The 24539-nt window shown below is 41.2% G+C and overlaps 2 protein-coding genes across 2 annotated transcripts in view; both read right to left on the bottom strand.

The window, feature by feature from the left end:
* LOC126866472 (CCR4-NOT transcription complex subunit 6-like) overlaps positions 1–24539 on the bottom strand; it is a 231348-nt gene that overhangs the window by 118940 nt on the left and 87869 nt on the right. The window lies entirely within an intron of this gene.
* LOC126866463 (uncharacterized) lies at positions 7610–14011 on the bottom strand. The gene has a single exon (XM_050620058.1). It carries the CDS (start codon positions 13542–13544, stop codon positions 11613–11615), a length of 1932 nt encoding a protein of 643 aa, XP_050476015.1. The 5' UTR covers positions 13545–14011; the 3' UTR covers positions 7610–11612.

Here is a 24539-nt window from a genome sequence, read left to right as displayed (position 1 = left end):
TAGAAACCACGAAAAAAAAAAAATTGGACAGCAGAATTTCTACTCCTGGAAATTTACATCCGAGATCTAACGATTCGCTGGTTTTTCAAATTCCGAGAATTTCCCTTCGTAACTCGAAATGCAGCGAGTAGAAGCTGCGAAGTTTCGAAATGCTGGAAAACGATCGAACGTGCTCGTTTTAGAAGAGAAGACAAATTCTCTGTCGACTAATCTTACGAAAATGTTGTAATCGTATTTCGATGCATCGAACGAACGAAAAACAACGTTCGATCATAATTTTACGACTTTTAAATATTTCCTCTTGCGGTTAACGCGTTAAAATGCACTCGAGCAAGTGCCGTACGCTTATCGTTCGCATAGTAATTGGCCTTCGTTATTAGAGAGCTACTTTTTACTCTTATTCGGAGCTCGGGCTGATTTTACGCGCACCAGAGAACCAACTTTCGCATTAGTCGAGACGAAAATGCGACTATCTTCGTGTTTTGTACATAGAGACAATTAACAGCATCGATAAGAAAGCAATCGAACGATTTCTTAGTCTAGTTTATTCGATTTAAAATAAACGATGCGACAAGGTCGTGCGCGTAAAATACAAATTTCTGTATTTATGCGAGATACACTATTATCGCGAAATATTTTTAACCAGGCAAAGAATACGTTGCCTGGTTATACGGGCCGCGCGGAGAATCATTTTAACGAAGGAACGAATTGAGGAAAATGGACGGGACAAAGTGTAGATTGTTTAGACATTACGCAAGTGTACGAGACCAATCCGTCTTTGTATACGATATAAGATGATTCAGGTATTTTACGCGAAACAATGTCAGCATATTCATAAGCAAAAATAGGAAACAAGTATTGTATAAACGTAGGATCATAAAGGCGTTCTTAATCCCGCTGCTCTGTTTTTTCAATAAATTTCGACCCATTGTATTCCTTTCACGTTGAAAAGTATCTCAAGTTGGAGTAAAATATAAAGCAAAAATTGTTAGGCATTGTGCGTGTGATTCCTTGTCTCGTTCGACATTTTCTTAAAACATTAAAAGTCTTCTTATTCAGAAAAATGAGAGCAAGGTTGCAACGTAAAAATACGAGAATTGCAACAGGACTACAAGTAATAACAACGGGGCTTCAAGTCATAACAAAAGCACGAAATAATAATAGACTGTTTACCGTTTGGAAGACTAAAAACAGATTCACGCTATTTACGTTAGTCCCATTTGGAAAAATGGTAATGTTCAAGTGTGGAAATTGAAATCATTACGAGTTTTTTATTTCCATGAACGCATTACAAACTCTTTGCATTAATTCCAAACACGTATTAATCTTAATTGTGTGAAAGTTTTTTGCTTGAAGTCCCCAACAAATAAACATTCAGTGACGTAACATCGTGTGATCTCGTGGGCCCAAGCAGCGGTCTTCCTTGACCAATCCATTCTTCAGTTTAATGCCTGCTTAATCAACCTGTTCTCATTCCGTATTCTTACCACGACTTTGATAAAGCGTTTATGAGCCTGCGTTTGTATAAAAATGTTCTCTTCTTGATAGAATTTCGCGACAAAACCAAATATCCCTGAATAATTATTTTCAAAGTAGAAATGTTATTTTCATCGAAGTTACTAAAAAAATATCGACTCACCGGGATGAACTGCCGCCCCGAAATATTCGGATAACGTCAACATTTTACCAAAACTTAAAAATGCGCTATATTACGCATTATTTTCACGCAGACATTATGTCACGTCGGGAACATCTGCACACAAAGGCCAATGATACAAACGAACGAACGAACGCTTTACGATAAAATTACTCGCATTCGTTCGCGTACCATTTATTATACAATTATGTCAGTACTGGGAAAATGGGAAAATAACGCGGTGCACGAAACGGGAATAATGGATACGTTCGGCTCAACCTGTTTAATGATAATGAAATAATTTAGGTTGGCATTAGCATATTAAGTTGGCGATTCAATCGGAAACTTTACTCGATGTATTTTCACAAATATTAAAGCCGCGATAAATAATAATTTGCAGACGCAGTTCGATTTACTTTTAAACAAGCGAACTAAAAAAAAGTTGATTTAAACATTACGAATTTAGCCTTCCTTACCTTACACATTGCGTTCAGAAACTTTTAATTTTTATATCTTGTACTACATATATGTATAATTTCCCAAGGCAATAATAATAAAATAATAATACGTGACATACTTGACATAGTATCCTCTTTCCAAAAAGGACACGCTATATCGATTGGAAAAACAAAACTCGCTTATTTCTATCCGACAGCTATAGAACCAATGTAATGGATAACAAATAAGAAATAACATATTTCTTATTACACAAAGATGAAACTCAGCATATGACAAACTGAAACTATGACAATAACTTTATTTTTCGATTTTGCATAAGTACTGTTAATCAGATTTTGTCGTATCGTGTCCTGTACTCTCTACCTCAGCAAAGGATATAATAAATGATAAGAACCGAAAATGTTCAAGTGACGTTGCAATCACGAGACGCAACGATGGATAAATCTGTTAGAAATAACCGAAGAAGCATGAAATTCGCTCCTCTTACCGAACTATAAAAGTAAATTATCCAACGTTGTGGCATAATCGAAAAAAAAGGTTATACCTTTGCAAAGAAATACTTTAAATTTGCTACTCGCGGAATACCAGGTGCGCAAAGAAATAAACTGGCTTTACAAACAGTATGTTTTATTTTGGTGTATACTTCACAGTTTATATTGGTTGAGAGAAGAATCTAGGCATGAAACAAGTAAAAAACTCGAACGTGAAGTCTCAATGAATAGTTCCACCAACGAGAAAGGTTCACAGTGGCTGAAACCACCGTGCACATAGTGTACATATATATCTATCTCGATATCGCAAATTCAAATTGGCCGTGTTGGGCCACGATCGAAGTCTCCGATGAATTCGTTCGCGGCCCGAGTCTCTTTTTTCCACACACCTGTGCTCTTTTTGATTCTGCTTCGAGGAAATAAGCCAGCTGCGTGCTAGGCTGCTGCTAAACGCAATGAGTCAGCAACGTTCCCTTTACGTAACGATCCTTCCAAGATAGCCGAATAAAGACAGATGTAACAATAACGAAAAAGTTTCACTTTCATGACACATTGGACGTGAGTTTAACGTGAGTTGTAATCGATTGGATCGCTGCTGCGGATTTCTACGCATTCATGAAAGATCGAAGGCTGTCAAAATGCGCGTAACATGGAAAAATAAAATCCCCGAAACTATAGTAACGTCTATAATACTTAGCAGGTGAAGTCTATAGCCGTAAAAGTCATTGCGTTCAGAGAAACTTAAATTTCCATAAACGTTTGCAGTCTAATTGCGTATTACGTTGCGGGAAATTTTCCAGAAACTTTTTCATTGCTATTCACATCGATCTATCGTTACGGAAAAACGAAGAACGTTAGGTAGCAAAGGTGGTAAATAGACGAATTGGAAATACGAGAGAAATCATTTTGGCGGAGTCGCGGCTAACAAAATTGAAATTGCTCGATATTCGTTTCTCTCGAAGCAGATTGTATGTGGACAGAGGCGTGGTTTTTTAAACCATTTATTTTCCCACTTGTACAACACGAACGAAGGGGAAAAAGAATCCTTTGTGAAGTCTGTTCCACCGCAAAATGCGCTCATTCGCCGCGTCAATCTACGCTCTCGCCCGTACACATAGCCGATTTTCTGCAGTTGCCACAGTCACGACACTATTTTCTATCACAGACATCTACACCGTTACAAAATCTACGGATCCAGTAGATTACGCTCGCAGAATGATCGCATCAACCGTACAACTCATCGGCCTCGCTGCTGTTAGTCATAATTTAAAACGCGTTTTTCTTCGTTGCGCAACCTCTCGCGAAACTTTTCACTTTCGTACGTACCAATTTCGTGCGGTAGTTATGAGTCACTGGTCATTATGAATTTCACTGCTTTAACGCGCACAACCGTATAATCGCGTTCTTAACCCTGCGTTCGCAAAATTTACCTACCAATGTTCTACTTCTGCTTCGCGCCTCTTTCGTCTCATGCGCCTCTACGAACCAAATTTCTCCGCGCAAACTTTTACGAATCGAGAGCTTACTACGAAAACGATCATCCAACGAATGTTCCATACCGATTATGATTCGTTTCACATTCCACTGTGATTTCTCATTTGTTTCTGAATTTTCCTGTAAACTGAAAGATTCTCTAAATCGAAGTCCGAGCAACTGATTTTGGCCGCAATAGGTTCAAACAAAGAGATCGCGCATATATATATATTAAGTATATATTAAGTAATTCACTGATTAAATAGAACGATAAAATTGTATATTAGTTTAAAGATAAGGAATAACTCGTCGGCAGAAATCATATACCCTATCGTTAAAACGGAAAGGGAGCCATTACAGCGAATTATCTGCCAGTTTAATCGCCTTTCTCCGCTTCAACAAACGCGAAGATTAATCGCTTTAGTACGTTAAACGCACGCGTTTCCGGTTCCACTGGTAGCGCAACTTTTGCTCAACGACCAAGTGTCTCGGCGAAAGAAGCTCTGGCATCCTTTCGTGATGTTTCTCTTGCGCGAGATATTTACATTTTCACAAGCAACGAGTCTGTCATGTATGACAAACACGCCAACGCATACGTCTCTACTTCCATCTCAGATGCGTACACTGACTTTCAAACAACGAAAATTTCTCAATGTCGTACTCGAATCGACAGAGAACTAACTTTGCTTGCTGCTGCGATCCTGTAATTTTCTATGCTCGAATCTCGCTATACTTTCAACTTGCAGAGAGAATTTTTACGTTTTGAGGAAATCTGGAATACAATTGACGCGAACATTGGCGCTTAACGATAACGATTTGTTATATTTCCAGCAAATTCGAGATATTCCTTTAACGACAAAGAGATATTTGCTCGAAGATGAGGCAGCAGAGTTCGCAGATGATCTTTCGTATTTTTCGTAATTTTCTGACACGTTTTAACACGTTGACTGTTGAGTTTCCGGTCGGACCGCGTCACCCGTATTCGGGTGACGCTTATTTGACTACTTGCGAAGGATCGTCGTAGGTATTTGAAAAGATATTCTAGAGGAAATAATAAAACTATTGAATTGTTATAAATGTAACACAAAAATGGTTTATTAAAAAAATTATTTACTCGCATTACTAAAATATCGATGGGGGTAGCTAGCAGAGAACGCTTGGCCTGACGGAGATTTCAGTGAAAACACGCGTACCAGTCAACGTGTTAAACTCGTATTTCAAATTTTATGTTTTAACTTACACACGTTCAAGCATTACTTTTCGCTGTAAGAAAATTGTCAAAGCTAATTACGACGATACGTGAAATACGCATTCGGTGAATATCATACGATATCAAAGCCAAGTCGAATTAGTGCGATTCGATGGTTGGTGCAAGTATTCAGTGCCAAGGAAAACACGCTATCGAATAAATATACGTATATTAACACACAAGTACACAGTCACTGTCTAAACTTTTACGAAACAATGTTACATTTGTCTGGTGTCCGAGTGGCCAATGAGATCGGATGCTTCTAAACGATTCTTCTTCTCTTTTCGTCTTCTTCTTCTACAGCGACGATCCAACTACACACCGACATGTATTCACAGCTTCTGGTAATAACAACGTGAAATTCATACTTCCGCAAGCACACTTCGACTACAACGTGTACGACGAATACGTTTCAATGTCGCGCACTAAAACATATCGTTTCTCGTATCGCGCGCAGAATTTTACGGTTTGCCGATTACCGAAACCACGGGAAACAGCTTTTTCTCTAATACAAAAGGAAAATGATATTTTTTAATGAAATTAATACGACAAGCTAGAGGTTTGAATCTAGCAATTTCAGGAGTAGAAAATCGAGATTATTAAACGAAAATTTTCAATGGACGTTATTTTACATTTAACCTAAGTATCATTTTGCTCTCGTTAAACGTAGCACGTAAAGATGAACGTGAAATGGAGTTATTATTGAAAGTGAAAAACTGTAATTATAACTCGAGTTCTCTTTGTTTCCCTCTTACGAAACGTTGACTTCATTTACCAGAGATTACACGTACGTTTATCGTGTATATAATACACTATCCGCTTCGTCGTTCCCTATTGGGCACATCGTAGTCGTCAAACGGAATAATTAGCTAACTGCGAGCCTACGGCGTGGATCATCAAACAATACGTTGATCAGATAATGAACTCATTAGAAACGTTAATTCTTAGTCAAAGGCCGTCCCTGAATGCGTTCCCTGCACGATTTGAATTTCTCCGACGTGATTAGCTTTGACCTATATTTCAAAGGGATATTCCTGCCTACAAGTAGAATTCACGTGAAATACAGCGACGTTCAAAGGAGTAATCAAACGGAATGGAAATACGATGATGAAAAGAGCGGAGCGGATTTGTCAACGGAGAACACGACGATTGGAAAAAATGACGATTCGCGCGAAACCACTCGAAGATAACGTGGACAATGTGGAAAAAAAATTGGAAATATTTACGGGCTGAGTCAGTACAAGCATATTACTCTTATCGGTATTAGTCATCGTTGATTTTAGTCACTTCGCCTCGTTTCGTTTCAGTTAAGACAGCAAAATCAACGTTTATTAAAATAATGTGCATGAGTCAAGTATTTCTGACACTTGCTTTAATATATGTCAGCTAATGCGACACGCGAGAGGTCGTGTAAAAATTGAATGACCCGACACGATAATAGCTTTGGCGATAAGAACTTTCGCGATACTCGGTCACGATAAAACGGAAGAAAAGAGCGTTTCAATTTCTCCGTGGTACACGTACACCTAACGAGCAACGTTTTCAAACAGACGACTGAGACGAAGAGCAGCGACGTGCGTGAGTTTGCCGAGGATACTCGAAAACGAGACAAGGAATGTATAAACAGCATAAAACACGGTTAAAAGTTCGAAGATGAAGTAGATATATTAGAATGTGGGCGAATTATAACAGTTTATCAACCCACGCAATCAACGCCATTACTCGATTGAGATGAGAAAGAGGTCGACAGTATCTAACGAGAACCGTGTTCTACCGGGAAATCCATAAATCCGATTTTACTCGGAATCAAAGAGAAGCGGCGCAATTACGATCAATGAAGACCAAAGGCTCGGGCTCATCGAATGGTAAAAGCAACGAGAATTCCGGAAATGTCTATCGTTTCGTCATCTGCAAACGTGGGAAAAGCGAATACGCGAAAAAGTCCACCATTCTTCTGTGTTCAACCGTGTCTTTTTTTAGCAGATAACATTCGTACGTGTGCACGCGTGTCGCTAACGTTTAGAATTGATGGTTTACTATCGATAAAACTATGTACGTTGTTATTATCGAGCGTGTAAACAAGAAAATAAATGTACGTTTCGATAAACATTCGAAATGACAGTTGCACGTTCGCGTGCGAATATGGAAACGAATATAAAAACGTTAAGAGAAAATTGCGAATTATCTGGTGAAATGAATTTTGGCATCTCTGATTTCACATGTTTTTTTTTTTTTTTAAATAAATGACAATAAAAGTCTGATTCGAAGGTGGGTGCTAATAAAATTCTGAGATATGCAAAATTAAATCAAAGACATCTTTTATTGAACTTCTCAAACAATGTAATTTGAGTTAGTGCGGTACAGCACTATAGCGACATTGGTTGACCGGCGTTGATCAGTCTGGACGACGAAGCAGAATCGAGTGTATCATCGTTTCGTTATCACAATACCTTGTATCGTCAAACGGCGATGTTCAAAATAAATACATCCAGAAGGAGAGAGCGGAAAGGATCGAATTTCGAAAGAAGAGAAAGAAAAAAAAGAGCGAATCCACTCGAGTCAACAATCCATGAAACAAAAATGTCGATAATTCTAACGAAAAAAAAAAAAAAAAAACAACGCGCGATCCGTGTGAAAATTTTTTCGACGTTCTTCGAATCTCTCTCGCTCTCTCTTTCTTCTTCCAGAGATCAAATAGCGTAAAGCACGATTGGCAAATGATCACAATCAGCAAACACAAAAAGCAAAATAAAACGGGAAAAAAAGCGTTCGTCGAAACTCCGTCACGATCGATAAAAGTAAGGTCGAATGTACGTTTCGCCGATCGTCAATTGCGATTCGTCCGCGATAGAATCTTTACAAAAAAAAAAAAAGCTGAACGTCAAATATAAGTTCTTATCTCTCCCGGTCTGAACAGCGGCATCGTTTAACAAAACGAAACAGGCAACTTTTTTCATCTCGATACGTTCGAATCGTTTTTATCAATTTTCGTTTCTCCAGCTGCAGCCTTCGAACGTTTCATATAGTATACGAGACACCAGGTTTGTATACCACGGCTCTGTTCCATAAGCAAAAAGAGACTCGACGATTCGTCGCAAATAAATTAAATTTTCCTCCGTTCATCGTTTGTGAAAACAATAAATGGACAAACTTCGGGGGCGGAGGGGCGAACGGTATCATCGTCGAAGCTGTATCGTACTACGAACTCGTTCCGCAACATGTATCCGGATTGGCGGCGACGGTGATGCGTTCTCGAGCGAAAAACCTTTATTCCGGAAAGGCGGATTGCAAGTGGCATCCGATCGTTTCTCCACGGACACTGCCAACGAACGATGCACTGCTCGGTAGAAAAGAAAAGAATGCGTGATACATTGAAAAATAAAGGAAGAACGTGGTGGCGAATTTATTGGTGAACACTATACAGGCAGGGTAAGACACGCGTTTGGTTACACAGCAGCGAACGTGATACTGTGCAAACGGCGTTACACTCGAAGAAAAATATCAACGAACGACGATGTTATTAAAGCAGCAACGATTATCTCTTGGCTTGGTATGTGATACGCGGTTGTTGCTGCTTTAACAAGAGTCAACATCAATATTTATCTGTTGCTACTTAGCAATAAAACTTGCTATGCACGATGAGGACCAGAGCAAGAGAGAAATATTGCTAATATAATTCTTCGCGTTTGGATTGCGCGTCTCGTTGGTTGAACCCCGGACGCGAAGCACGCACGCGCTAAGCCTAATTAGTCGTCGGTGATTTTCGCGGCACGCTCTTTCGTTGCCTTCGAAATTGCCGCATCGTCTCTAATATCCCCTAACAGTCTAATGGTAAATAAAAGGCGGACCGTTTAATACGCGACTTCTCCTATACACATATAGACAACGGTGATAATCTAAGTGAATCGCCTTAACATCTAGGCTTACAGTCTAAACGAAAGAGGATGGTGGGTAATGGATACGTGTGTGTGTGTGAGTGTGTGTGTGTGTGTGTGTGTATACATGTGTGTATGTTTGTTAAATATGCGACGGGTGTTTTTTTTCTGTCTGATTTCGCGTACGAAACGATGAAAGTTCGCGGACTCGTGCTGGGTCGAGAAACAAGATCGGCGAGCACGGGATGAGAAGCGTTATCGCGACGCCGTTTCACAAAATCACGCGAAGCTCGTGATCGATACAATCGACGCGCAGCTCGCAAACCGTGATCGATCGATTGGCTTCACCGTGCCCTGTCTTACGCCTTACGAAAATTCACGCGATGCCCTTTTTTCTACGATAAAACATTTTAAGGTCACGGCCGATGATAATTGGAGACCACGTTTCGTCTTGCGTCTATTCGATCACGTGGCCCTGTAATAACGTGGAGTCGCGTGAAAAGTAACCGCGACACGAGGACGAGTAACTCTGTTCGATAAATTTTCACGTTAACAAACATTGTACGCTAAAGATACTAAAGGTCTTGGCTGAACCAGAGACCAGCGAACATCTAACCAAGTTCCAATGTTAACCAACTTACTTCCTAGCACTTTCCAAAATAGAATCAAGGTCTGCCTTCCAATCTGTTTGTTTTGTACAGAGTGCAAGCTACAGATCAAAAGGCAAACGCGTAAGCGTCGACCAAACGTCGGACGAACTTGGTAACTTTGAAAGATTACGAGGCAAAATGAAATCGATACACCGAAGTGGAACACGTAGTGAAATTTACGAGATTTTCGAATCTCGCGTGTCAATCGCAAAGGACAGACAATTTTAGCATTTCTCGGCGATAGATACAACTAAAATTTAACTAACGTTGCAACAACGTGACCACGAGGAATGCTTTACGCATTTACGACTACGCGAACACGAATCGCGCAAGTAGCACGAAACAACCTCAAACTGTTAGCCATCCTTCCGGCCGCGAATTTCTGTTTATCATGAACTTAGTTGCAGGAACAAAGGATTCGCGGGATATTTGCCAGCCACTGCGCTACTAACCGCAAGAAACGTTTCAGGAATGATCGAAGTATCTCGATAGTAACACGGATCGATGTTATAACGTTCACGCGTAAACGTGACTCTACTTTTCAAGTAGCCAAAGTACGCAACACGATATCGAACGTATTCGAAAGACCAAACAATTTATGGAACGAAGGTTCAAAGCGAGTTTCGCAACGACGACACAGGAAACGATATTCGACAATGAGAAAGCAATTGTTCAAGAGGTAACGAGGATCGGAGAAAACTGTCGGGCATCGCGTGATTAAAAGAGGAAAAACGGGGAACGCGAACTTTCTTGGCGACCAGCGGCCGATTCATCGTTCCGTTTAATTACTACGTTACGATTTAAACAGTCACAACTCTAGTTGTTCCGGTGACGGTGGTTGGCAGCGAGGGGAAGCGTTATCTCGTTGCAAACGTTGACAACGGTTGAGATCGTACGACGCGAAAGAGGAGACGGTGGGAAGAAAGCGAAGGAAGTTGAAAGAAAGGAAGGACGAGGAGAAAGAGAGAGAGAGAGAGAGAAAAAGAGGCGATTACAGGGAATCTTTCTCTCGTGCGATCAGCTTTAGGCTGGTAGTCGACACACCTGCCTTATCGTTGAGTCGATTCGCTTGACGACACGAGCCAACCACCGTTTATTAGTAGCATGTTGTCATCGATAAGCAGACCGCGTGTATTCCCGACATCAAGGTACGATCCTTTAGACCTACTCTCGTGCGTGCTTCACGAGTGCACGCACATCACGTATACTACGTGTATACAACGTACACCGTTAGGAAGAAGAATCGTTCGACACGTAGTTTTGCTCGTTACCGTCAGTTACATTTGTTCGTCGTTTCACCCAGGACTGCTGGCAACGAGGGCGTCATCGCGGGAACAAAACCGAGGAAGGGAAGAGATGGAAGTAGGATATAATTACAGCGACGCGCGTTACTTCGGACGAAAGGAGCGAAGGTTTTTCGCAGAAACGGATAGCTACCGTTCAAAACTCGAGCAGTTTTCGTCTCACGCGGTCGCGCACGCGTCTACGCAAGTCCGTTCGGCTTTGTTCCCTATCGACGAACTAATTGAATCTACAGGGCCACCTCTCTTTCGCTCGCACTCACGCGTCTCCCTTTCTCTCCTTCTCTCTCGCTCGCACAGTCGATGTGTTCACGCTCCCTGCTATTCTGCTTCTTCTTTTAGCCTCGCGTGCACGCACGCACGCGAATCGAAGAAGAAGGAACGTTCGCAAACACGGACAGACGCGAAAATGTTCTCTCTTTGCACCGTAACGAGTCGGACCAGCAGACACATCGAAAGAGAATCTCGGATCCCGTGTTCATTCCTCCGCTTGCAGCAACGTGCGGAAATCCTGTTGCAGCTTTGACTCGTGGTAGCTCCAAATATCGCTGAAATCTTCCTCGTCCTCGTCCACCTCCTCCGCGAAGATACATTTCTTCTGTTCCGATATCGGCGCGTTCGGTGACAGCGAGTAAAACTTTATCTCCAAATCTCTGTGGCCGTTCGGCGACGTGATGATCTCCGTCGAGACCTCCAGCTCTTTCGGCGACTGTACGGTACCGTTCACGTCCATACCGGATGGTCCAACGTTACTCACAGGAATACCGATAGAGTCGCCGCGCCACAGCGTTCGACGTTTCCCGCTCTCCGCCTGTCCCCTGTCACCGATCACGCCGAAGTCTTTGCTAGGCGTGCTGATCTCCTCGCTGAAATAACTGGTCGGATCGCTCCAGCTGCGCCTCAGTACGACACCGGTGCTACCGGTGCCGTCTTTCTCTTGATGGGCTCGAGGAACGTTATCGCCGTTGAAAAGCCTCTCGATACTCTGCTCCGGACAATTGAGGCTCGGCCGGGACAAGAATAGCGGCATCTGCGAGAAGTGGCCGGGACAGAAGTCGGTCGACGGTGACGGGGTCAAGAAGGGCGAGTAACAGTTCTGTTCCACGTCCCATATGAGAGCCGCGGGATCGCAGTACCGGCACTGGCACGGCCCTAATTCGTCGTTGATGCCGTCCTCGCAGCCTGTCGTCGCCGTCGGCTCGTTGTATTCGTGCAGATAGCGCAGAACGTTGTTGCCGTTGACGGCGTGATTATGGTAATGGTGATGGCCGTTATGTCTGTAACCCTTTGGCGGAATGGTGCGCATTTGCGCCGGCACAACGATGTTTCTGTTGTCGTCCAACACTTTCACCTCCACGTGCCGGTGCGGATACCTTTGCCTCGCGTCGGCTATCTCTTGCACCGACATGCTGCCCGTTGTCCTTTCCCTCGCTATGGGTGGCCTTCTATGGTTTCTAAGGTGAGGCGCGGCTTCGTAACGTTGCTCGTAACAAGCCGGCACGTACGATTTTAAAGAACCCGCGCTCGGTTGTTCGTTGGCCACGCTCGAATTTGACTGTTGCTGTTGCTCGTCGTGTTTCGCTTCCACGGAGGCCACCGTGTTGTTCGGCGGTTTTCTGTCCTTCTTCCTGCGCTTTCGCGGCTTGATGATTCGTGGTAAGCTGTTCTCGGAATTGTTCGACCCTGAACTCTCGTCGCTCGCGATACTCAATGAATCGATATTCGCTATGTTGTTTCCCGTGTTCGTCGTTTCCTTGGTCGTCGCGCAGTCCGACGATTTCGCGTTCGTTTGCTGTTTCTTGCCGAGCTCTATCGGCCTCTGGGGCCGCGACGGTGGACACCTCACCGAGTTGTTCATCGTACAGTTCGATGTCACGGTAGCTACGTTATTGTGAACGTAACTATTCACTGCGCCCGTATTGCTGCACACTGCATTAGCAATGCCATTAGCGTTCCCGCTGTTATGTATCTTGCCGCGATTGTGAAACCGATTGGCCAGGATTAGCGGCGCTCCCTGCGTGTGAATGGCCAATCTAGAAAGTGGATTCTTGTGTAGGTGAACCGATACTTGCTGATCGCAAGCCTGCTGTTGCTGCTGTGGCGGCGGTGATTGTTGCTGTTGCTGCTGACCGAGCGACGGTGACGATCTCTGCGTGCATCTGCGAGGGCTGGACGTCATGGATATCAACGGAGCGCCCGTCCAACCGCCAGGTCCGTACTGCACCTGACATTGTTCCGTTCCGCTCGGGAAGTTCACAGTTCCGTAACAGCCTCGCGTTTTCCCGCGAATCACAGCTTCCTGTTTCCTACCGACGATTGGCTTGTGCGATCCTGGTCTGATGCTCGACGATATCAAACAACTACCGATGTAACGCTCCACCTCCACGCCGCCCTGGGAGGCCGGGCTCATCTTACAAAACCCGCAACCGATACCACTTATATAGCAACGACACCGTTATATTCTCCCGATTATCAGAAAATGCCGCACCTCACGGTATTCCAATCGTTGACAAGTACGTTACACCAACACGTTACTCCATTGACCCAAATTCAGGTACAACGTTTCCGATGCTTCAACGGTATCACCGGTTTAGCCCATTGTCATCCTGAGCCTCTTTCGAGTCGATACCACAAACAGAACTGTAACACTGTTAACGATCGATCCAAGCTGAACAAGCGTAAACAGCGTCGTTTCGTCAGACACGTAGCGTGGAACGATCACGTTCCAGACAACGGAAACGACCGATTAAATACGGCAGCGGCGACAGTTAAGTGGATCGAAATACAGCGCTCGGTCAGACAACCATACGGGACCGCGGCTGCAACGACACTGAAGCTCGCTCCACCGAACGCGCTTACGCCGTCTTTCGCATCGCTCTGCGACGTGGAGATGCCCCACCATGCTACCCACTGCCCCCTCCACCGTCGTTGTTCCCCACCACCAGTACCACGCTCACCGCCGACAGACGTGCCCCCACCACTCTTCCCATCCCCCTTTTCTTTACGATGTACCTCTCCACACCGTTCAACGAAACTTTACCATGCTCCTATACCGCTTATATACACATAACATTGTTCCTTCCGGTGGACGAGCCTGTCACAATTTAGCAAGGTATCGGAGAAAGCTGGGCAAAGAAGGTAAGTTGCGTGGTGGTTGACGTTAGCCGGTAGAAACTTTCCGACGACATCGACCGGTGAAGACGAATTTCAGACGGCCGATGCTCGTGGCTGATACGCGCTTCTTTATGGCAGATAATCCGAGAACGCCACAGCGGTATGTATTGTGTCTCGTTGAGGTAACTTAACGAAGATCACGGGGAAAGTAGAAGCTCAGCAGCCTCTTTCGTATCAGCGTGTTGCCGTCACTTTTTCTTCTACTTTCAGCAAAATTTATATCGCTATCTTATTCGGCAGTCGTAAAAGATTGCGCGTTTCAGAGTGCAGTGAACCACGCAGTTACCAAACAGCGCATTAGACTGAGCTGATCCGATAAAGAATTTTAGAGAACGTAAACAGTACCGTGGAACGTGGGATTTTTATTTTATGGATTAGATGTTGCAGCGCTCTCTCGGATGTATTGTAACGGTATATAAGCAGGTCTCTTACAACGTTTTCTTAAAAGACGTAACTTCCAAAATCTCGTCTATCTTAGGAAATAGTTCTACGGCGTAGAAACGGTGTAGAAAATGCAAACGCTAATGTGAGGCCACACTTGTAACTCTTTGTAAGAATTGCTTTGGGGTTTTAATAAATCAAAAATATCAAAACGTTGTTGCATCTGACATATAACATTCTTTAAACTTCAGGGAGTATTTCTTCACACAAAATTAACACGAAAATTTAGTAAATTGGAAATGGAATTCAGGGAAGTTCAAAAGTACAAGCTACGGGCATAGCCATACGCAGATCGCGATCGAGCGAAGCAACAAAAAAGAAGGCGAAGTTTTAATTTGAAACGATTTGTCAGGGTCCATTGGAAGCTAAAGCGGAGAAAGGCGGAGCGTACAAGATATATATAACGTCGAAGCAAGATGTAAAAAGGAGGGAAGGAAAATCCTACGAGGACACGAGTTATGTCTTAACTGGCGTAAGTCTGGAAGACCGTCATCCGTGAAGTAGATGGCACGGCGACGAGACTAGAAAGAGTAAAGGAATAGAAAACGGGGGGAAGGGTCGGTCGGTAGAAAGAGAAGGAGAGGAGGGAAGCCTGATATCTTAGATCAGGTTACGGCACCCTCGCATCTAGGCCACCAAGCCTTTAAAAGTGGGTCACAAGTCATCAATCGCCTGCGGCACGCTACCTTGCTCAGTTGAACCCTCGCATACAACCCACCTACTCTTCTCTGGAACGTCTCATCTGGAGCGAAGTAACGCGACACGTTCGGTCCCTCCTTTCGTTCATGCTGGCGTTCGCGTTATCGTGTGTGCGAACCCCGTGTACTTGTTCACCAACGGCAGAAAGCGCGATCACCAGATTCCACGTCAGCGAACAAGAGACACGGCGACGAAATTAACACGTTACCAAGCAACGGCCGCCACCACGCGTTTTCTCGGCTACATTTTCGAGAGGCTCTTACCTAGTAAAGTATACTTAGATTGATACACACCGCAGCTCAAAACTACCCGACACTTGCTTCTTTTTCATGAGTTACGTTTTAATTAGAGAATTATCGATAAGTGAGACTGCACTGATTTTTACGATCGTCGTGGCTACGTCTGATGTATCGCGACCCGATTACAGTGATTTTTAACAGCCAGTACGCGATAACGAAACTAGTATTCGTAATTGCCTTTTATTCGGCAAGTACTTTGGCCTAGGATTCTTTCGTTTCTGAATTCTAAGTCGGATCAAGAGGAATCATTCTAATTAATGGAGAAACTACCGATGTTAATTTACGTAATGATAGCTTACTGGTAAACGTATGTAGTAGCTTGCACGATAAGTAGCAAGATCAGATTTTATTGCGGTTTTTATATAGCTAATTTATATTCGTAGTTTAGTATTTCCATAAGAAAATCCGCTGTAAGTACTGTTCCTGGTTATTAATTCTGCCATGGATGTTTCATATGTCGTGACCTGATTAAAGCGATCTTCAAAAGTCGATATGCAATAACGAAACTGCATTTGCAATTATGTCTTATTTGTATTCTACCTTTAGATTTTTCAATTTCTCGGATATAAGTCACTTTAAAGCGAATCGATGGAAGAACTTTCGATGTTACTGTAAGCAGTAATACTTAATTAAAAAGTGTATCTAATAGCGTATATGACAAATGGTAACATTACATTTTATTGCTCTTTTTATACAGGTAATTTAGATTTGTATATTAGTAATTCCATAAAAAAAACGTTGTAAGTACAGTTCTTCGTTAATAATTCTGCCATTAATTTCTACACATCAGATAAGATTCACATATTGTTACGATAAATCTACCAAAGCTTTCACATACTTACGAGAAGTACCGAATGCATTTAATATTTTACCGATTCCGTTGTTTATTTCTATTTTCGTTTTATATTTTTCGTTATAAAAAAATAGTTTCGCTTTCCTAGTAAATATTTCACTCCGGCAATTGAGAAATTGCAATTCGAATTCAATAATTAGCTAATAATAATTAGATAAGAGTAGTGGGTATCGAGATAAGAATCAGTGGTGGAAATGCAAATAAGTTTACGACTTGTCAGCAGATCTAATGAATAATAAATTATGATAATTAAATCGAAGAATGGGGAACGAGAGAAAGTTGGAAGATAATAGTTACTTGTTGGATTCTTCGGTCAACTTCAATCGACGCGACTCCCACCGGTGTATCCGAGAAATTTGTAATTCATAAGAAATCAATACGAAACTAACTATCATCTTCTAATTTCCTTTGGGACCCAAGTAAACTTTGTTGCTCTCCGGCGAATTCACTTTGCGTATCGTTCGATAAACGACATCGTATATGCCAACAAATTTATGTCTTATTCATTAGCCCCGATCGATATAATCAGCATGGATGAAATTCAACGTCACATAACGTACGATTTGCACCAAGTCCGACAATTTTTAGATGGAAATCTGATGTTTGCAACGCGGCAGAAACGTTTGCTCCTGTTATCACGCGTGTTTGCACGTGCTGCGGATTAACACACAATGCAATCGTCTGCCACGCCTTCGATGATCGTCAATGTCTTTCAGATGCGTATGTATATATGTGCCTGACCGTCATCGTAATTCATCTTTACGTATGACAGTATACAGGGTGTTACATCTAATGTCTCACGAAGGATCGAAACTATGAAAAACGTGTTCGTATAAATACAAGGATTATTTATACAACTTTATTATACGATATAAATAATTTTTCTGTAAGTGGACGAGATATCAGAGCGAAGCTGATTATTTTTTAAACAACAAAACCTCTGTACTTCTTATTCAACGTTTACCAAGACGAACACAGCGGGAATTTTGTCACTGGAATTTATCGCGTCGTAGATTTTCCCGAATTTTGCTATGGAACGCTTTATGTCTGTCAAAATGTGCAGGGAATTCGACTGAAATAAACGGACGCGTGGCCTTAAGACTAATGAAACGCGATACATTTTCTATGAGCGTAGTTGACGCGCGAACTTGTAAGGAAAGCTTTCTCGGTTCGTCGTAAATGTACTTCCTGCTATGAAATTTATCATAATTTTATAAGCCACGCGAGCCGAGAAACTCACGAACGTCTTGGCACACTTTCCTAACGGGTATTCCGTGTAAGAAACTAATCATGCCTGACATTATCGGCCTGGGCTGAAGCGTATATACGCGCTCGAAACAGCGATACGTGGCGTTTTTGTGAAAGAGAAATGACGCATATTAAAGAGAGCAGAGAAAAGTAGACGAAGTGCTACGTGAAAGTGCGCCGCGTGACCGTTGTGAAAATCTCGGTCGATACGTACGCCTGAACGGGTGATTTTACGGTGAAAGCGATACATTGAAATATTCACCAATACCACGCAATGGCGAAACGCTTTCGTTTCTCACTTGAAATTTACCGCCGATCAAACCTTCCTTAGTTGCCCCATATTTTACGGCACGTGGAAAAGTGGTTTTGCTAACGTTTCAAAGATAACGTTGCTTGTTGCAAAACAAATAAATTCCATGAATCAACAAACATATATTGAATCTTTCTATAACAGGCAGACTAGATTTCTCTATAAAATCCTCAGCACGATTTTCAAGTATTCGTTCAATTCTTTGGCGCGTACAATGACTTTCGAGTGTAAAATTTAGATAATTCGTTGTCGTTAAATGATTGTACCAAGAAAGTAAGTGATGAAGAGCACGCGAAATGTAAAATTTCAATTATCGTAAAATCGACAGGAGAATTCATTCGGGAACTGACGTTGGAAATAAACAAAGGTGTTTTGCAAAGAAATAATCTAAGAGCAATATGAAAACCAATATTGGAATCGTAATTAAAACAGAAATTTTCGTTGCTTAACGTTGCTTGCAGAGTTACTCAAAGTGTTGGTTCATAGTCATTGTAATAAAAATTATTAATAACACTTTTACAAAGTCGCTATTTTCAACCTTATATTTTTAAAAAAAGTTGAACAAAAGGTCGGGTTTTCTTTTTTTTTTTGCAGATTCGTGTAGAGGTTTACAAGATAAGCCAGTCTCGGTACTTTTCTTCGTCACTGTGTATAGTAAAAGTGAACACAACGCGGTCATCAAACGTGCATTTCAATTTCAATTTCAATGTACAGTGATAAATGTGTACGTGAAACACAATTGCAAGCGATAATTCTACATAAGTACATGCAATCTTAGAAACCGATTAGCGAACAATAATAATTTGAATATCGCATAATTAATCGTTAGTTCATATTTATAGCTGCGGGTGTTAAGGCGTTTCGCGATTAAGATCGTGAGAGACGTCAAGAAGCTCGAAGATGGCATTCTTTTCACGAAATACAACGTTTAAGAGCTTATGTAAGCCGGCATTACGCAACCTCGAAGAATCCTGTAATCGAACGATACGCGTTTCTAGAAATTCTAACATTTCGTATGTTCTCTGACTAGTGGCGGTGGATGCAGCACTTTGAAAAAGCTACAGAGAAATTACCAACACCATCTTGCCAGACGTCGTCCTCTAAAACTACGAATATCAATTAGTTTCACTTCTCGTTTGTGCGTTTCACTGAAATATCAAACATCCAATTGTTTGCTGAAATCTATACAAATATATGCGTTTCCTGGAGAAAGTAAAAAAAAAGTCTGATAATACGACACGAGTGCGCGTGTGTCGACGAGTTTTATTTGTACGAACATTCGATGCAACGTGATTCGATTCTTTTGTTATTTTGAAAAGCACGCAATTAGCGTTTCATGACACATTTGAGAAATGCAGGTGAAGCAACGCAGTTGTTTTGCGCAAATCGCTGTTTATTCATGTAAACAATTAGCAAGGTAAACATTGTTAATGTGTAACACGGTTAGCGTTGACGCAAGATACTTTATGATATTTCAAATATTTTATTTACATATGTGGAACAATAACAAGCAATCGATGCAGTTTTACTGCATCGTTGGAAATCTCATATTTTAACGAAATGTCGGTTATTGGTCAGTTTATAAAGATATTTTGCAACGTTACGCCGATGCTATTAACAATGTTCCAATCTCTGAATAAAATATGTAACAGCAGTTCGACACGATCGAAGCTCGGAACACGCAGTCGAAAATGCAGAAAATCTGATAAAAACGCAACAATTCTGCATTTTGGATTCGCCTGCGTACAATAGCACTGAGAATCCCATTGAATATTTATGGAGATTATTAGAAAAGATGAACGCGCGATTCATACGTTTCTCTGTCGCCATCAATTATGGAATTACGTGGTACGATTCAAGACCAAAGGTATCAAATATTTCTGGATTAGTGTCGAAATCTAATAGTAAGTATTCGAACAATACGATAAATTAGTTCGGAATGTGTGAAAAATTAAAAGTAACATGATTTATCGAAGCATTGGAAGAACGAACGCACGGCGGTATATTTTTGCGGACATGTGAAATATTTTATTTGTCGTCCACAACTGTCTCTGTCATAAGTGTTCCGTGGTATATGTTCGTCCTTTATTTACCAGCGAGATCACGGAAATATGCGATTGTAAGAAAAATTTATTCGCTATGATTTTTACACGCTAATCTTTTCGCCTATGATATAGTTCGTCGCTATATATCAAGCAGAGTGCAGGATTAAAACTGGTCGAACCACTCGGCGAACTTGTGATTTTATTTTCGAGCATTTGCGTTAACTGACTTGCGTTAACGAGCGATTTATAGCGCTCGGATAATTATAAAAATAATTCATCGGTTTTGCTTGTAAAATGGGCGGTCGCGCATTGCAGATGCTTTCTCTTTTTCTTTCTTTTTTTTTTTCTTTTTTCGTTGACCGTTAATAGGACGGCCGGGTGTTTTCTAGACAGCGAAGGAAAAAAGGGAGGGACGAAGATGCGTGGAAAAAGTGAGAGAAAAGACAAATAGGGGAAACAGCGAGCGTACCGGGGAAAGAAAGCTGGGCAAGTTAGTACATCGATTACGAGAAGTGTCGACCACATGCCTCGGTTCCGCACCAAAAACAACACAGACCCTCTACCTTTTGTACAGCCGAAAACAACCACCGTGGGATACGTTTGCGCACACTTTCTCAGATCTGTCTCCACGAGACCGGCCAAAAGGTTCGTCCTTTTTCTACCCTCTCGCTCGCTCCCTTCCAAGTTCGAGGGGCACTCGATTATTACACCGAAACGGCTATAACTTTTCCTAGAAGGCATCCATTATCGTGATTGTTCGCGGGTTTACGGCCGACGCGACGGTGTAGAATCGCAGCAAACTATGTACACTATCGGTCAAAAGTATCGGGACGCCTGTTCAACTTGTTTTCCACGAGTTGTATTTCGATTACGAAACTACGGATAAATCGAAATTCAATGATTTTATATTTGACAATCGCCATAGTAGCTACAGTAATACAGTGACGCACGTGAAAATAAATGAAATACGCGATGTTTAAATAGTATTTGTTATGATAATTGGTAGGTGAAACTAACTTCTCTCTAGGCTACAATTTTTTAATTACGTTCACGAAAATATGAATTTGCGCGTAAATATCTCTAATTACGTGTAACAAAGTTTCGTAAGATTTTCTGAATATAATGAATAGTGAAATCGCACTAATTAAAACGAGCCTAAAGTCCTAACGCAAATTTAATTGGAATTTTTATTAGTTACATAAAAATAAATTCATATTGCCCTGATGTTGCCGTGCTTTATTTATTTATAACTTTGTATATATATGTCGGGTTAACATTAGAATTTAGGGCGCGTAACGATTCTTCATTTGAATTAGCCATCGTTTTACGAAGTACAATGAATATTGAGTTTAACGAACAATAAGTTTGACGAATAATACGATTAACGAATAATAAGTTTAACGAATAATAAGATTAACGAATAATATGTTTTACGAATAATAAGTGTAACGAATAATAAGTTTAACGAACGCTATTAACAATGTTCTTGGGTTCAAACGAATCCACAGTCAACGGGATAACTCTTTGCTATGCGTAGAATAATTTTAGGCACAAAATACGATTGCTGAGATGCTCGGTATAAACTGCTCGATGTGTCACTCTCCAAGGCAATCGCACGAATAATAAATCGATGGAAATTTTCCTCGCTGTACGATTCCATTTGTTTGTTACATACTCGTTGGAAGCATAGAGAAAGTTCCAATCGCCGTTGCTAAGCAGTTTCTGCCTGGAGTTTGATTATTAATACAACGTGTGTCCCATTATATCGACACCTCCGAGGTACAATCCCATGTGGCTAGGCTCGTTCTTGAGGCTGTATGCCGCCACAACCACATTTCTAGGGAGAACCATACAACCACTCCACACCTCCGTCAGGCAAAACGTCCATCCCGTGACCGTGGCTACGTTCGGCGACCAGTTGTCACCTCGAGCCCAATCTCGCCATCACAAATCTCGAACAATTACAATCAGATCGAATGACAATAACTGCTTAATTACAGCTATGATAAAATCTAGGCTAAAGCATTAGAGGACTTTCCCAAAATTGCAAAGGGAAGCCTCCGGTTTTCCTTTCATCTCCGACATATATATGCACGGTATGATCAAACGTATTTGCTCGTTTCTAACAAGATCTATTTTAATTACAAAACTAGGGATAAGTCGAAATTAAACGATTTATTTCTATATAATCAGCGTTGAAAGCTTATTTTATTATATTTGTGTATTTTAATGTTAGCAAACGGAATTCTATTTTATAAGGGATTTAATATACGTATACACCGAAATGAACATTAGCGAAATTAAAATTAATATTAGCATGACAGGTACCACCATGGTGAAAAATATTTAGCACAAAGTTACGAACATTCGTATGTAAGTGGGAATTTCAAGCCTTTTTTTCATCACAACTGTGTAATAAAACATTGCCATGTGGTTCAACTGGTTTTCGGGCGCCAGCTCAAAAATGTTTGTAATTATCTCATATAGAATTATTTTATACCACGTCCCTTAACTAGTGAATTAGAGTCAGATCAGCGAGAGTTTTCTATTCTGATGGAAAATCCGGATGTTAGTAAGAACAATGATATTTAAATAATACACGCACGTAACAATACACATAATATATGTCAGATTAGGGTTGGAATTTTGGGCGTTCCATGAACTTTCGCTCAAATTTACCATCGCGGATATTTATTGGTACAAATGTGGGCACTACAAGAGGCTATAAGTAATAGCGGCGATCGGATGGTCGAGATGTTGATGACAACGAATTCAGGTTCGATAAGGAATCTACGGTCCACGGGATGACGAATGCGATGTGATACACGTATAACTCCACGTACAAGTAAAACTTATCTGCATGAACTCTACCAAACTCCAAGTGGAACTGCCCTTATATATTCCTCTCCCCATCTCTCGGGTCAATCCTTGTTTTTAAGAAAAGCCATATAATCATTCCATCCCTCTGTCAGGTACACGTCCCTCCCGTGACCGTGGCTACGTTCAATGACCCGCTATGCCACTTCGAGCCCAAGCCCATCGTCATAAAATCGGATTAGAACATTAAAATTATTTCTTATTTTTATTACTTAAGTGTAGCTATAGTAAAAGTCTGGACTAGGGTATTGGGGCTGTTCCCAACATTCCAAAAGGAAAGTCCCGATGTCCTTTCATCTCAGACATATATATATATAGTAAAATATATTATATATCGTTATATTTTTTAATAGTATTGTAGATGGTACTTTGTAAGCTGGCTACATAAGTGGCCAATTATGGAATAGCGCTATTTTTAAAGATCCGACAAATGGACATTCATCAAACAGTTATAGGCTACCTTGAGTGTTTCTTTTGGCAAAGATATGTTTCACAATTTTGCAATGTAGAAATACGAATCAAGTGCCTAATCTGAACACGTAACGAATCTACTGGAACAGAGCTTGACACGTGGACATGTGATTATTCCAGATAGCTATTTTTTCGTTTAAATTCTTAAAAATGTGATTTCATAACCAAATTGTCTCGAATAATAAAAAAATGGAACTATTTTTTTCATATTTGTTTTCCATGAATATGTTGTATCTGATGTCAGCGTTCTATATTTGGATGTCCATTAAGTACAATGATTTTAAGGTTTTCTTTAAATGTTAATTCAATTCAATTATTGAAAATGCTTCAGCACGTTGGAAATATAAGACAGCTGTTAAAGTGAGCGTAAATATAAATCGAATATCCACAGAACTCTTTTACATGTTGTAACCAATTTTACGAGAATGACATTCGAAAAACAAAATGGTATTCCATTTCACATTCAACTGCTTGTAATTATATTTTCCTCGTTGTATCTCTGTATACTTTGATAGCATTGGTATACTGTTGGATTACAAGTAAATCAAAGTATCGGAATACTTATGAACGATATTGTACCTTGTGAAGGGAGAGAAATGGAGACAGAGGGAGGGAGAAACATCGTATAAGCGACTAGGTTGAATGAATTTTGGTTTTCATCGCGTTAGAAAGCTCTGACCGAATTGAAGTACATGTGCTATCGGGAGAAAGTCGGCCAATCGGCAGGTGTACATCAAAGGTTAGAAGATCAATGAAAATGAAAAACATTTTTGAGCGGCAAAGAGGACACGAATTCGCGTCACGGTAAGATCGTTTGTGTTTGCCTACGAATCGACAATTTCGAGATTCGTGTCGACGCATCGCAACGTTTTTCAAGCTCGCCGCTTCCACCGTACAAATAAAATCCGAATAGCGAAACGAATTCCGATCTACTAAATATTTCGAATACGTTCGATGTTTCAATTGCTTTAATTGGAAGAAATAGTGC

The sequence above is a fragment of the Bombus huntii genome, chromosome 6 (assembly GCF_024542735.1).
Source record: "Bombus huntii isolate Logan2020A chromosome 6, iyBomHunt1.1, whole genome shotgun sequence".
Lineage (NCBI taxonomy): Eukaryota > Metazoa > Arthropoda > Insecta > Hymenoptera > Apidae > Bombus > Bombus huntii.
The sequence above is the reverse complement of the archived record's forward strand: the minus strand, read 5'-3'. Positions and strand labels throughout refer to the sequence as shown.